Consider the following 15,282-nt stretch of genomic DNA (forward strand, 5'->3'; position numbering starts at 1 on the left):
AGGTTTATTATTCAATGTTTAAGCCTTGTTTTAATCTAATACATCTCTTTAACCAGCTGAGGAAATCACAGGTGGATGGTTTGGCTGTGTCTTTGCTTTTCTTATGAATGTAATTTATGAACAATTTTGAATTGTTTTACTGCCATACCTTTGAATCTATTTACCTGTCACTCCTAGTCCGTTCTCCCTCATAAGTACGTGAAAAACTTTATTTGACGTTGGTTGAAACTCTTTGCTGTCACTTTTTTTTAAAAAAGTGATAGGCTTCAATTTTTCTGAGAAGCCTTATGTGTGACACCTCATCAAACCCCTCTTCCCCACCCCCACATATTGTCACCACCTCTTGCCCCTACCCACCCCCACACCACTCCTGCCTGCATCTCTGCCACCACGGTATCTTTTACATCTCTCTGAGAGGATGTCCATTCGCAAGAGGACACCTTGGACACTGCAGCTCTTACTCAGTATTGCGCTGTGGTGCCAGTGTATGTTTCCAAGTCTCTGCAGTGTGACTTGAGCAGACAGCCTTGTGAATCAGGTGAGAGTGCTAACATTGAGCTACAGCTCGTCATGGTGACTTCATTTCAAAAAGTATCATTGAAGATGTGACAGGAGGAATTTTAATCACAAGGTGCTACTAAATCCTGGTGCTTTCACTGTTGAAGTACAGGCACAGTAGGAGAATTTCATATACTTCACTTTGTACTTTGGGGTCATGCTGATATCATCAAACTGGCAATCCAGAATGCCAGGTTAATGTTCTGGGGACATAACTTCAAACCCATCATGGCAGATGGTGAAATTTGAATTCAGTAAAATTGAGAATTTAATACAAGTTGGTGTATTTTATTAAATAAAAATGTAATGGTTTCAATAATAATCTATTCAGCTCGCTAATGTCCTACAGGGAAGCAAACCTGCCAACCTGATTGGTCTGGCCTCCCTGTGATTCCAAACTTAATATTAAAAATCACACAACATCAGATTATAATCGGGTTTGTTTGGAAGCACCAGCTTTCAGAGCACTGCTCCTTCATTCGGTGGTTGTCCACCCCAGTCCAACACTAGCACCTCCAAGTGGCGACCATTCCAAACTTAACATAGTTGATTGCTAACTACCTTCTGAAATGTCAATCAATTCAAGACCAATTTGGGATGGGTAATAAATGCTGGCTTGCCAGCAATACCCACATCCCCATCTGCGAATTAAAGAAAAAGTTACATCTCCACGGCAACACTGAATAAAGTTCATTGCAGCACAGAAATTAAAACGAATCTGTGCCTACAAAATTTACGGAATTCAGTGATGCCAGCGACTTTTTGATAATCAAGTATAATGATAGTGGATTCTAATTCACAGACTAACCCTTCAATTAAAAACGCAGAAATTTAACATCGCTTCCATTTATGTTGCAACTCTCACCATTTTGGGGTCCTCCCAAAGTACTTTACAAATAATTTAAGTGTTTTGAAATTTAGTCACAATCATGTAACAAAACAACAGTGGATTTGTGTCCAGCTGAACTGTGCCAGACAGCAATGAGATAAGGGGAGAAATGCTAATTAGAAGTTTTGCACCCCAAAATGCAAATGGGAGAACTGTCATTTGCAGGGAGGGCACAAATTCCTGATGTATTGGAGCTCCTAAAGAATTTTGGATACTGAAGTAGATGTCTCTCTTTTGGTGGTAAAGGCTGCTTGCTTGAGATTTTTATGTGGGAAAAATATCAGGTTTTGGGGAATGTGAACTCTGGCTTTGGAAAAAATCTCATGATATAATTTGTCCTTATGTATCATTAAACTAGTATCCTCTAATGTGGTGCACTCTAGGTCTCAAGTCAGTGATCAATATGAAGCATTGCTTTCTGAACAAAAACTGAAAGAACTGCGGGTCTTGGAAATCAGAAGCCAAAACAGGAATCACTGGAAAAGCCCTGCAGGTCTGGCAGCATCTGCAGAGAGAAATTCTGAGGAAGGGTCACTGGATCCAAAACATTAACTCTAATTTCTGTCCATAGATACTGCCAATCTGCTGAGCTTTTCTAGCAATCTCTGTTGTTTCTGCATTGCTTTCTGAATCCTGTCTTGTAGCGTGCAGAAAACAGAATTTGGAGTAGATCAAAAAAATCGAATGAATGAGCTATACTGAAGTAAATAATTCTGTGACTGGAGCGATGAGTGGGATTCAGTTCTCAAGATCCAAATTTATAGTAATTTTACCATTTGGCTAATGAGCTGAAGAGATTTGTCTTTATCTCTCACAATACACATTGATAAAATATCTCTATATTGAATAGCGGACGGGGAGGTGAATATCTTAATTTGTAGGGACGAAGGAAGGAAAAATATCCTATTCTATTACCTACACATTGGCGCCTTTTTGTCTGGGCATATTTACTGTGCTGTGTGTACTGCTGAAGTCAGTAATATGATCAATGATCTGGGAAGGTGTGCTGACCAACAATGGCAGGAGTGCTCCTTTAGTAATTGCAGTGCCTAACTTGTGTTCTGGGTGCGTCCTGCTGTTGCTGATATACTATAATTAATGTATTTGTGCTGCACAAGTGTAGTAAGCCTTTTGAAGTATATTGAACATTGTAATTTTTTTTTCTCTGCCAGGTTAATTTTCTACAAGGATGCTCGGCGTGGGTTTAGAAAAGCGCCCAAAAAAAATGAGCCCCGAAACGTGGAACCGGACGAAAAGATTCTGAAGGACTTGGCCTCGCGTGTGAATCGGACGAGCAAAAGCAGCCTCACCCCAATGCTGGATGAGCCCGTCTTAGCTAAATCATCATCATCACGCTCATTCAGAAGGCTCGTCAGACCCTTTGTGTTTACTGTAGGGGTAAGTTGACACTAAAGAGGATGCTGTTCCCTCCTCTGCTGAATCTCTGAGAGATACTAATGAACTGGGTGCTTCCTTGGGTGGCAGTTCTTCCTGTGTGAGTCAGGAGATTGTGTCATTAGGCTGTTGATTGACTGAACATTAGTGCATAGCGATCAGAAGCTGTTGGTCATTTTCCTTTCCCTGACCTGGGGTTCTGAGATTAATTTTATTTGAGAAAGGTATGGGCCACTAATCCCAGTGAGTCTGCTCCTCTTTTGTTGACTGTGGCATCTTTGCCTTCAATCCAAATTCCCATACCCTATTTTCAACAAATATTTTACTTTTACGTGCCTCGGTAGATTCTGAGCCTGCAATCTGGAGTAGTACAGGTACACAATCCTTTAACCAAAATCTTTGGGGCCAGTTGTTTTTCAGAGTTTGGAATTTTTCAGATTTCGGAATAAATGATATTTTCACGGTAAAGTTAAAAAAAACAAATAGTAGACCCACATGTGACTAGTACGAGTGCTGAGACACAGTTGACACCGTCCAGTGCTGGGCCACACTGCCACGTCACATCTGAGTGATGTGGGTCAAGTGGGTGTGGAGTTGGGTCACCTGTTTGCACAAATAACCTTGTTATGCAAAAAAAACTTCACAAAGGAACTTCAGATTTCGGAGTTCTTTTGGAATTTCGGATAAATGATTATCTACCTATACATCCCAGTTTTTCACAAATCGTTTGTGTACAAAAAATATTGCTTAAATTTTCAACTTGTTTTGCTCAATCCTTAAGATGTGGCCTTTTTTTTTGGAGGGAAGAGCTGAATGTGATCTACCCTATTAATCTTGTGTATTTTAATCACCTTAGTCAGACCACTCCTTTGCTGTTCATCATTGGGGATTTTAACCTGTGTTTGTTCAAAATAGATTGTTTTCCTGTGAGTTGCCGCTAATTTTCTGCAAATCTGTATGTCCTTTCTAACCTGACCAAACACTATTACAAATGAATCTGCCTACTGTTGGACGTTACTGCAGTTGTATTTTATTTCATACTCTATCTCCATTACACAGGATTGCACAAGTCTTTTTGAGTGAATTTTCTACTTGAGAGCATTCTTTTGATTTATATATCTAGATTCCTGAATTCCTTCGTTCACCTCATGTTGCTGCCCAGAACTTTGATCTTTCCTGGTCTGAGGGATCTCGTGACTTACTACTGCTTGTAATTGTTCTTGTTAATGGTGCCTGTTTTTAATTCGGGCATAAGCCCTACTTCAGGAATGAGGAAGGTATGCCAAGCAGGCTAAGATAAAAGGTAGGGAGGAGGGACTTGGTTGGGTTGGTTGGTGTGGGTGTCCCACAGGTGTCCCATGGCTGAACACTTTAACTCCCCCTTCCACTCCGCCAAGGACATGCAGGTCCTTGACCACCTCCAACGCCAGACCATGGCAACACGACGCCTGGAGGAAGAGCGCCTCATCTTTCACCTAGGAACCCTCCAACCACAAGGGATGAATGCAGATTTCTCCAGCTTCCTCATTTCGCCTCCCCCCCCCCCCCCCCCCCCCCCCACCTTATCTCAGTCCCAATCCTCGGACTCAGCACCGCCTTCTTGACCTGCAATCTTCTTCCCGACCTCTCCGCCCCCACCCCCTCTCCGTCCTATCACCCTCCCCCTCACCTCCTTCCACCTATCGCATTCCCAACGACCCTCCCCCAAATCCCTCCTCCGTACCTTTTATCCTAGCCTGCTTGGCACACCCTCCTCATTCCTGAAGAGGGGCTTATGCCCAAATTGTCGATTCTCCTGCTCCTCGGAAGCTGCCTGACCTGCTGCGCTTTTCCAGCATCACATTTTTCAGCTCTGATCTTCAGCATCTGCAGTCCTCACTTTCTCCTATTTTTAATTGTATGGTTATTTTATCCAATGGAAATATCCGTGGGTCATCATTGTGAACGTTGAATGTCAACAGCATCGATCCTGGGTGCAATTGGAATTTTCTCAGTTGGAGGCAAATTTGAAAATACCCCTGGCGGGTGATGATCATGCATTTTAGACGTATTGATTTATTTCAGCTTCTCTCCTGTTCCATCTTTGTGAGGTCCGATGCTGGCCTTTCAGCTGGTATCCCACACTGTGAGCCTTTGGTCTTTACACTGTGGGCCTGGGCTCTTTGCCAGATATCCTGCTTCGTAGATCATGGGCTATTTGTCCTGTAACATGTATTACAAACCTTGGTATTTTACCCAGTGGATTGCACTATTGCCCTTGTCCTGTAACAGGGCTGATCTAGTGATGGTGTTATGTATTAAACCGAGTTATCAGCTAGACGTTGATCAGTAACTTCTTTAGTTTACAGGATCCTCATTCGGAGTGGCAGCCATCTGGCAGTATGAGTCTCTCAAATCTAGAGTTCAGAGTTACTTCAATGAGCTGCGATTAGATTGGCTGGAAAAGCATCACCCTCCCAAAGCTGGTGATATCAGGAAGCAGGTAAAAGTTTGCGAAACTTCACAGTATTTCAAACAAAATTCAAATTTCTTTTGAGTTATAAGCACCTGATTTCTATGGATTTTATTACCTGGGGGTTGGATGAGCTGCTTTAGAATCACCACAGTAAGTGAAGGCAGAATGATGTGACCACTTTGTTAGACCAAAGAGAATGTCACTGCAGCCATAGAACTGTATTTATATGCTGTGGATTGAAAGCTGGTTTTCAAGGAATATTAAGGTATCATTAGATCAGCACTGAAAATGTGTTGCTGGAAAAGCGCAGCAGGTCAGGCAGCATCCAAGGAGCATGAGAATCGACGTTTCGGGCATGAGCCCTTCTTCAGGAATCTCGATTCTCCTGCTCCTATGATGCTGCCTGACCTGCTGCGCTTTTCCAGCAGCACATTTTCAGCTCTGATCTCCAGCATCTGCAGTCTTCACTTTCTCTTAGAAGATCATTAGGTCAGCACTCTACTGAGTTAGTGAGTAGGTAACATTGATTAGAATGGACCAAATGAATGCCAGTTGACTTGACAGTGGTGAATGCAGAAATACCATATTACTTTTGGCTAAACAGTTTGCAATGGAAATCCTTTCATGTAAACACTGGGACAGTACTGAAGTTGGGTTTGGCTTAATAGCTCCCAAATTCAAACAGGTTTATTGTGTTTGAGCTGCAAACGTCAATCACAGTACGAATCAAGAACAAGTACTTGAATTTTAATAACTTTTTAGGAAACATTAGGAAGCTAATAGTCGCTTAAATAGGGAAACAGGTACTAATCTACAATGGTAGTATCCCTGCCCCTGAGCCAGGAGACCCAGGTCGAAGTCTTGCCTGCAGAGATGTATAATAACATCTCTGAAGAGATTTTTTTAAAAAAAATACAATATCCAAATCATTGTATGTAGAGGTCATCATAGTCAGGTATGGTGCTTTTACTGGCAAAGGCCATTAGTTCTTCAGACACACATTTTCTTTGGCTGTAATGTACAAGTAGGTGAGGAAAAACAATTTGTGTATACTGTATTAGAAATAGAAAAATTTGCATTTAGGTAAAACTTGTCACAACCTCAGACATCCCAAAGGAGTATATATGATTTTGGGGAGAGGAGGGACATAATGGTATTTTTGAGATATAGTCACTGATAGGCAATGTAGCACCTACTTTGTGCAAAGCAGAATTCCATACATGTGATGGTGACCAGATAATCTGATCTTAGTGGTGCTGGTTGACAGATAAATATTGGCCAAGAAACCAGAGAGAACTTCTCTGCTGTTCATGTAGTGAAGTGGAATGTGTTATGTACATATGAGAGGACAGATATGGCCTTGGCTTAGCTTATCATCTGAAAGACTCCTTCAGCAATGGGAATGTCAGTCTGGACCTTTGTGCTCCAGTTTCTGCAGTGACACTTGAACCCACAGCATTCAAGTCAGAGCTGATAAGTAATCTGATATCTTTCATCCTGCTTTATGAATGAACGAGCAACAAGATTTTTTGATCCCAGACGCAGAAGCATCATCTGTAAATTACAGTGATTGTTTGACAGCAATTTGAAATTATGAGTGAAACTTAATTTGATTTCTTTTGTTTCTGATTGGACTGGGAAGTGTATTTTGGGGTTGTCTGGGGGTGGAATGCTCCCAGTTACGGAATTGTTCTGAGACCTCAGAGGTAGGGCAGAGTCTTTGTGAGATGGTTAGCAAAGATTATTACTTAACAGACATTAATCCTCCATCTAGTTCTGCTGAGTATATTACCGTTGGGCCAGTTTTTTATTTTGTATTTGTGAGGATTAGTTTTGCTTGTTAATGTTATTCTGCATTTGCTGTATTGTTATATTATCAGGGCTCTATTGAGAATGGATGTGTGCTGGAGGACTGGAGAGTGGCAGGTATAGCAACCATTTTTAAAAAGAGAGGCAGAGCTAATGCAGGTAATTACAGGCCTGTCAGTTTACCATTGAAACCCAGGAACATTTTGGTATCTATAATTTAAAAATGAAGTTTCCATTCAGCTATATGAAAAGAAAACATTAGAAGTCATGCTTCACAAATCTAAAATTAATTAGCACATACAATGCATTTATTATATATTAAGTTGAGTAAATGCTTTCACAAACTATCAGAAAATGAGGGGCCATGAAATTATTAGTTGGAAAACTAGAATAAAAGTGATTAGAAAGGAGTAAGTGCAAGGGTAATAGTTGAAAGCAATTATCCAGAGGTCACTGGTGTCCAGTGAGGCTTAAATTATAGGCCTCACTGAAATGCTGTTCATTATACAAGTGAGGTATTCTGACATAGATCGAGAGAGAATGATGACAATGTGCCAATGCTGAAGTGCAATTAATACAAACATTAGTTTGTAGAAAACACGAGGAAGTTGCAGAGGGAATTTAATGAGGTGGGAAGGTGGGCTATACAGTGGCATGAAGAAGCTAGTACAGTCCTTTTTGCGATAACATGATAGTTGCAATCTTGTGCGGCCTTGCACTATAATAAATTGCGTAATAAAAATAATTCTTAAAGAATTAGCGGTGGACTCGTGTAATAACCAACACATGAATGCAAAAGTTTGCATTTTATAAATAATGTCACCTATTCATCAATTGAGGTACAGCCGATTTGTGTTGACGAAACACGTAATAGCAGAAAGGACTGCATTGTGGATTAACAAAGGGAATGGAGGTTCAAGTGGGTAATAAAGGTAAACTCCATTTATGAAGGCTGGTTTAAAAAAATAGCTCGTGAATTATTAGTTTTTATCATGAAAGATATACAGTATTAAAGTTAAGAGGTAATGATGAAATAACAATGAACTAACTGAGGCTTCACTTACAGTACTGAGGTTATCATTGATTTGCACATAATAGGAAGGATATTAAGACCTTACAATATATATCAGACAAATATCCTAGGACGCTGCTTGGTGTGAGAAAGTACAAATCTGCAGAAAGGTTTCATAATTTCGGTCATTTTGAAATGTACAAATGCAGACTGCAAGATGATGTAACAGTGTTAAAAATAATAAAAGGGGAGATAGAATCACAGTGTTCTCAGTTGTTGAGCTGAGAACAAAGGGCAATAAATACAATATGAAATGCAAGGGCTAGAGGGGAAAGAATAAAAAAGAACCTGAGGGGCAACCTTTTTTACACAGGAGGTGGTACACATATGGAATGAGCTGCCAATGGAAATGGTTGAGGCAGATACATTAACAACATTTAAGAGGCATTTGGACAAGGTTTAGAATGATATGGGCCAAGTGCAGGGAAATGGGATTAGCGTAGGTGGACATTTTGGTCGGCATAGACTAGTTTGGGCCAAAGGGCCTGTCTCCATGCTGTGGGACTGTATGACTCTATGATTGAAATGGAGGGAAGGTGACATTTCTTTGCAAGGAGAGTTGTGAAACTACGCAATTCACTTCTGGGATAGTTGCTGAGGCCAGAAAATGTGATTAGATCGGATAGATGAATGAAGGAAATTAAAAAAAAAGAAACAGAGTGAGTAAATTTACATAAGACTATTGGAAGAAATGTAAATCCTGAAGGCATTGTTGATAAGTTTGCAAATGCCACAAGGGTATGTGGAGGGATAAGTAATGTTGAGGTATTGGGGTGGCTGCAGTCTTGAACCGATGGGTGAGTGGGCAAAAAAGTGGCAGTTGGAATGCAGTGTGGCAAAGTGAGAAGTTATACATTTTGGTAGGAGGAATAGAGGAATTGACTATTTTCTGAATGTGGAAACGCTTTGGAAATCTGAAATGCAAAGAGACATGGGAGTCTTAGTTCAGGATTCTAATTAAGGTTGATATTTAGGAAGGGCAAAGCAATGTTTGCATTAATTTCAAGAGGACTAGAAAACAAGCCCAGATGTGCTGCTGAGGTTGTGGTCAGACCACATTTGGAAAATTGTGAGCCCCATATCTAAGGAAAGATGTACTGCCATTGGAAGGGGTCTGGAGGAGATTTACAAGAATGATCGCGGGGCTGAAAGGCTTGTCATATGAAGAGTTGTTGAGGACTCTGGATCTGTACTTGATGGAGATTAAAAAGGTGAGGAGGTTCTGATTGCAACTGACAGGATAATGAGAGGCCTGATAGAGTGGAAGTGGGGAAGATTTTTCCACTAGTAGGGGAGATTAGAGCCTGAGGCACAGCTTCAGGTTGAAGGGACGTCCATTTAGAAGTGATATGAGGAAACATTTCTTCAGGCAAAGATTGGTGATTCTCTGGAACTCAGGATGTGGAGGCCAAGTCTTTGAGAATACTTAAGACAGAGAATAGGTAGGTTCTTCATTAGGAAAGGTATGAAGCGTTACAGGGAAATGGCAAGAGAATGGAGTTGAGAAGCATGATTAGCCATGATTGAATGGCAGAGCAGCCTTGAAGAGCTAATTCCATATCTATATCTTATAACATGGATTGATTGAACTGGTATGTTCTGTCCAGCATTAACCTCTGTAGACATCTATGTATTTGTTTACTGTTAACCTGCTACTTCTGTTTAGTAGATGACAGCCCAAGTTGAGAGAAAGTTTATACTGTAGCTTCCTGAAGTTTAAATAATACGGTCTCCTGATCAACACCATGGCTTTACGAGAGATTGTCTGAAAATTTGTTTTTGGGGAGCAATGGCATGCATCTAGGAATGGTCTTTGTTGCTGAGCACAAGATGAATATCTTAGCAAAAAGCCTAAAAATGCAAACACACAGAATGAATAGAGTCTGATAACTCTTATGGTCAATCAGCTTACTCGTAGCCCAGTTGAACATCTCATTTGGAGAAGATGATGCCTGTGTGGAATGATCTGGACATTTTTCCATATTAAAGAAGAGTTGGGCTATGATAGGAATGAGTTTTCATGGGACACTCAAGGAACGGCATGAGTAAGTTTTAAGGTTAGAGTTAGTGTATGATAAAGGTAAACTTTGATGGAGTTAGAATCCAAACATGGTAAGTGTCAATTGTAGAATTGGGGCACAAATATTTTAGCAGTGATGGGGTACAAGAATGTTGAACTTTGATGGAAAGAGTGGCATAAAAATGGGATGAGTTTTGGGGAAGGTTTTAGAGTCTGGAATTTTGATTTGACAGTTGGTAGGAGTGAGTAATGAGTTATCTTGAAGGAATTCAGATATCAGGAGAATCTGCTTTTTTAAGCTTTAATGAGAAAATTAGGATATGAGAGATATAAACTTTAATAAGAGAATTTCTGTTATTAAAGGGCTTGTATGATTCACAGTAGCAGCACTGGAACAGGAGTGGAGCATTTAATAGTTTGAGCCTGTCCTACCTGTGAGTGAGGCAACAATAACTAATTCAGTAATCAAACTGCACATACCCATCTTTGCTCCATGTTCTTTAATGTCCTTGGATAACATAGATCTATGAAGTTTAGAATTACAATTAACAATTGTCAATTAATTAAGAACTAGCAATTTGTGGAGGAATTTTCCAAATTTCTCATATTCTTGAGCTTCTTTATTCACTTATGGGATATAGGCATCGTGGGCAAGGCCAGCTCATTCCTAGTTGCCCTGGAATAGTGGTAGCGAGCTGCTGCCTCGAACCATTGCAGTCCTTGTAGTGTAAGTAAACCCACAATGCTGTTAAGAAAGGAATTCCAGGTTTTAGAGCGAGTGACAGTGAAGGAAAGAAGCTATAATTCAAAGTCAAGACGATTTGTCTCTTGTAGGTAAACTTGTCCACATTGGTACCCTGTGCTTCAAGAATGGTCTAAATAGAACATTCCATATCTCAAGCATTGATTCTACCTCTTATTTTAATTCCCAGATAGAGATGACAGCATTCTGTTTTGTCTTTTTGAATGTTATTAGTATTTGTCCATGATGCTTAAATGATCTGCATTCACGGACCCCACTCTCCTAGAGACTCCGCTATTTCTTGTCTTTCACCATTTAGAAAGTAATCTGTTCTTTCAAGTTCAAAATAATGATCCCTGATTTGATGACATTGAAAATCCATTTGCCACCAGCTTTAGTTATTAGCTTAATCAGTTAACATCTATTTATGATTTTATGCATCTATACTGCTTACAGTGGCATTATCACTGTGCCAAGTCTGCTCTCATATTTGAAATTCAATTATTGTTGTGTTTTAGGTGAATCAGTGGTGGAACAGCCTTACTGAGGGGCAGAGGACTGTCACAGGTTTGTGTTAAATTAAATGAACATTCATGGAATGTTGGTGATAAATACTGAGAAGATAGTTCTCGATCTTAGGTCAGTCAGCCTTCTACCTTGGCCATTACAATTGTGATGTTGATATTTACTTCAAGGACTTTAGTTGCTTTCTGTAAGTCTTATACAAAGGCTGTTTTGAGATTGCATTGCAGTTTCTTTAGCTGCTCAGTCGTAATATATCCTCAGTCAAACATTTGGATGAATAATATCGAGGATCCCTTACATATTTCTCTGTAAAAGATGTTCCTATCTGGAAATATCGAGGTAATAATCTACTTTTGCTATAAAATGAAGTGGTAAATGAAACTTTTATTTTCACTGTTGCAGTTACAAGCCAGTTGCAACATTTGCCACTGCAGAGAATCATAGTGAGTTGTATCTTTTTGCACATAGCCATTGACCCCACACGGTGGTGCTGTGTCATTCAATTCTAATATCCTTTGGATCGGCCACATATTACAAATTTCATCTGATTTAATTTTGAAAGAAAGCACCAACAGATCTGGAATCTTGATCTACATCATGTACCTTGGTCTGAATTCCCCACGTTGACCCATGCAGATGGTGATGCCTTAGATGGTTGTAACACATGATCTTTGTCATGTGTTATAACCATCTAAAGTCATTAGAATAATTATAATTCACAGGAGGCCACTGGCCCTTTATATCCATCTCTAGTCTCTACAAGACCAATAAAGCCAGACTCATTTCTCTGTAACCCCTAGATTTTTTTTTGTTTCTCTGCAGATAATTATCTAGTTCTTTTCAAAAGGCTGAATCTGCCATTGCCACACTGTCAGGCCATGCATTCAAGATTCTAACGAAAAGCTGCATAAAAGAGATTTTTTTTCCTCTTGGGACTGATGGATGAGGAGCGGTTGAATTAGTTAGAACTATATTCAATGGAGTTCAGAAGTATGAAGGAGAATCTCATAAAACTCTAACATTCTGGCAGGACAAGGCAGGGTAGACTGAGGAAGAATGTTCCCATGATAGGGGAGTCCAGAATCACGGGGTACAGTCTAAGGATGTAGGGTAGACTATTTAGGACTGGGATGAGGAAAATTTCTTCACCCAAAAAGTTGTGAGCCTGTGGAAGCAACTGTGTCCAAAAATTGCATCATTTTAAGGAGGAGTTGGATATAACAGTTGGGTCTAAAGGAATCAAAAGATTTGGGGGAAATGTGGGAACTAGATTGGTCAATGTCAGGAGATATAGGAAGGTAGTTCAGGAGTCTCTTATGGTTATTCCTCTGTCAAAGAAATGTATCTTTTTGAGTACTGTTGAGGATAGTATCTCAGTAGAAAATAGAAATGACAGCCAAATCTTGGGCACCAAGAATGAATCTTCTGTTAAGTGGGGTTTGATGAAGAATTGTTATGGAGGGGCCCTGCTGTCAGGGGCACAGGCAGGAGATTCTGCAGGCTTGAGTGTGAATTCAGGATGGTATGTTGCCTCCCTAGTCAAGGATGTTTCAAAATGTTTGCAGCATATTGTCAAAGGAGAGAGTGAGAAGCCTGAAGATGTTGTACACATTGGTAAGAATGACATGATTGGGGAAGGGGTTGAGGCTTTGCAGAGTGAATGTCAGATGTTAGGTAAAAGGTTGAAGAACTTCAAAGTTGACAATTCAGAAGGTAGAAGATAGGGCAGCTAAATCAATGACTGAGGAAATGGTACAGTGGACAAGGGTTCATGTTTTTGCATCATTTGAGGTCTTTTCTGCTGCAGAAGAGATCCAAAGGGATGGGTTTGACCTGAACTGGAAGGGGTCAACCTCCTGGCGGGGAGATTCGCTCATGCTCTTTGGGAGCCTTACAACTAACCGGGAGAGAGGTGGAGACGTCCTAGGTAGTAGTGAGAATAGAAAGACAAATGCAAATGGTTCTGAATTTAAAAAAAGAGCAAATTAATTCGAAAAAGGCAGGCAAGGGCAAGTCAGAATGAGGTGACTCTGAAGAATTAAGCTGCATTTACTTCAATGCAAGGAATCTTGCAGGTGAGGCAGATGAACTCCGGGCATGTATGGAAACATGGGACTAGGACATCGTAGCTACTACGGAAACATGGCTGAGGAAGGGACAGGACAGGCAGCTCAATTTTCCAGGAAATTTGGAGGGCAGAATGGTGATATGAGATAGCCTTGGCAGGTAAGTTAAGGATAACCCATCGAGATTCTACAAGTACGTTATGAGCAAAAAAGGCAAATAAGGAGAGAATAAGTCTTCTTAAAAATCAACGAGGTTATTTTTGTTTGGAACTACAGGAGATGGGAGAGATACTAAACAAATATTTTGCATCAGTTTTTACTATGGAAAAAGAAATAGAGGCTAGGGAGTTCGGGGAAATACATTTTGATATCTTGAAAACAGTCCCATTACTAAAGAAGTGCTGGAAGTCTTAAAAAACATAAAGGTGAACAAATCTCCAGGACCTGATCATGTCTTTTCCAGGACATTGTGAGAAGTAAGGGAAGAAATTGTGTGGCCCTTAGCAGCGATATTTGTATCTTCTTGAGCCGTGGGTGAGATACTGGAGGGTGGCGAATGGTTGTCCCTGTCTTTAAAAAGATTGTAAGGAAATGTCTGGGAACTGTTGATTTGTGAGTTTGACATCTGTGATGGGTAAGTTGTTGGGGGTGATTGTGAAGGAGGGGATTTACTTGCATTTGGAAAGGCAAGGACTGATTAAGGATAGCATGGCTTTATGTGTGGGAAATTGCATCTCCCAAACTTGATTGAGTTTTTTGAGAAAGTAACTGAGAAGATTGATGAGGGCAGAGTGATAACATTATCTGCATAGACTTCAGTAAAGCCTTTGACAAGGTTCCACATAGTAGACTGATTAGTGAGGCAGATCACATGGGATTCAAGGAGAGCTTGCCAATTAGATACAAAATTGGCTTGAGAGTAGGAGACAGAGGATGGTGATGGGGGATTTTTTTCATTGGACTGGAGGCCTGTGATTAGCAGTTTTCTTTAGGGATCTGTGCTGGGTCTACTTTTGTTTGTCATTTATATAAATGATTTGGGTGAGAATTTAGGAGGCATTGTTAGTAAATTTGTGAAGACACCAAAATTGGTGGAATAGTCAATAGTGAAAAAGGTTATGTAAGATTACAAAAGAATCTTGATCAGTTGGGCCGATGAGCTGAGGAGTTGCAGATGGAGTTTGATTTGGATAATTACATTTTGGTGAAACTCTCAACGGGTGGGACTTCTGCAATTAATGGTAGAGCCCTGGGTAGTATTGACAAACAGAGACATCGATGGGGTCAGGTGCATAGTTTTTTGAAAGTTGCATCATGGGTAGATGTTGTGTTAAGAGAGCATTTACCATAGGGTCATAGAGGTACAGAATAGAAATGGACCCTTCAGTCCAACTCGGCCATGCCGACCAGATATCCAAACCTAATCTAGTCCCATTTTCCAGCAACTTGGACCGTATCGCTCTGAACCCTTCCTATTCATACAGCCATCCAAATGCCTTGCAAATGTTGAAATTGTACCAGTCTCCACCACTTTCTCTGGCAGCTCATTCCATACACGCACCACCCTCTATGTGAAAAAGTTGCCCTTTAGGTCCCTTTTAAATTTTTCCCCTCTCAAACTAAACCTATGCCCTCTAGTTCTGGATTCCCCCACCCCAGGGAAAAGACCTTGTCTATCTACCCTACCTATGCCCCTCATGATTTTATAAAACTCTATAAGGTCACCCCTCAGCCACCGACACTCCAGGGAA

At 40.5% G+C, this 15,282-nt stretch overlaps 1 protein-coding gene across 1 annotated transcript in view; it reads left to right on the forward strand.

The window, feature by feature from the left end:
• parlb (presenilin associated, rhomboid-like b) overlaps nucleotides 1–15,282 on the forward strand; it is a 44,934-nt gene that overhangs the window by 11,475 nt on the left and 18,177 nt on the right. Inside the window, exons 2-4 of the mRNA XM_060834953.1 lie at nucleotides 2,620–2,845; nucleotides 5,184–5,324; nucleotides 11,459–11,507. Of these exons, the coding sequence (XP_060690936.1) occupies nucleotides 2,620–2,845; nucleotides 5,184–5,324; nucleotides 11,459–11,507 (416 nt within the window). The remainder of the gene's footprint in view (nucleotides 1–2,619; nucleotides 2,846–5,183; nucleotides 5,325–11,458; nucleotides 11,508–15,282) is intronic.

The sequence above is a fragment of the Hemiscyllium ocellatum genome, chromosome 13 (genome assembly GCF_020745735.1).
Source record: "Hemiscyllium ocellatum isolate sHemOce1 chromosome 13, sHemOce1.pat.X.cur, whole genome shotgun sequence".
Lineage (NCBI taxonomy): Eukaryota > Metazoa > Chordata > Chondrichthyes > Orectolobiformes > Hemiscylliidae > Hemiscyllium > Hemiscyllium ocellatum.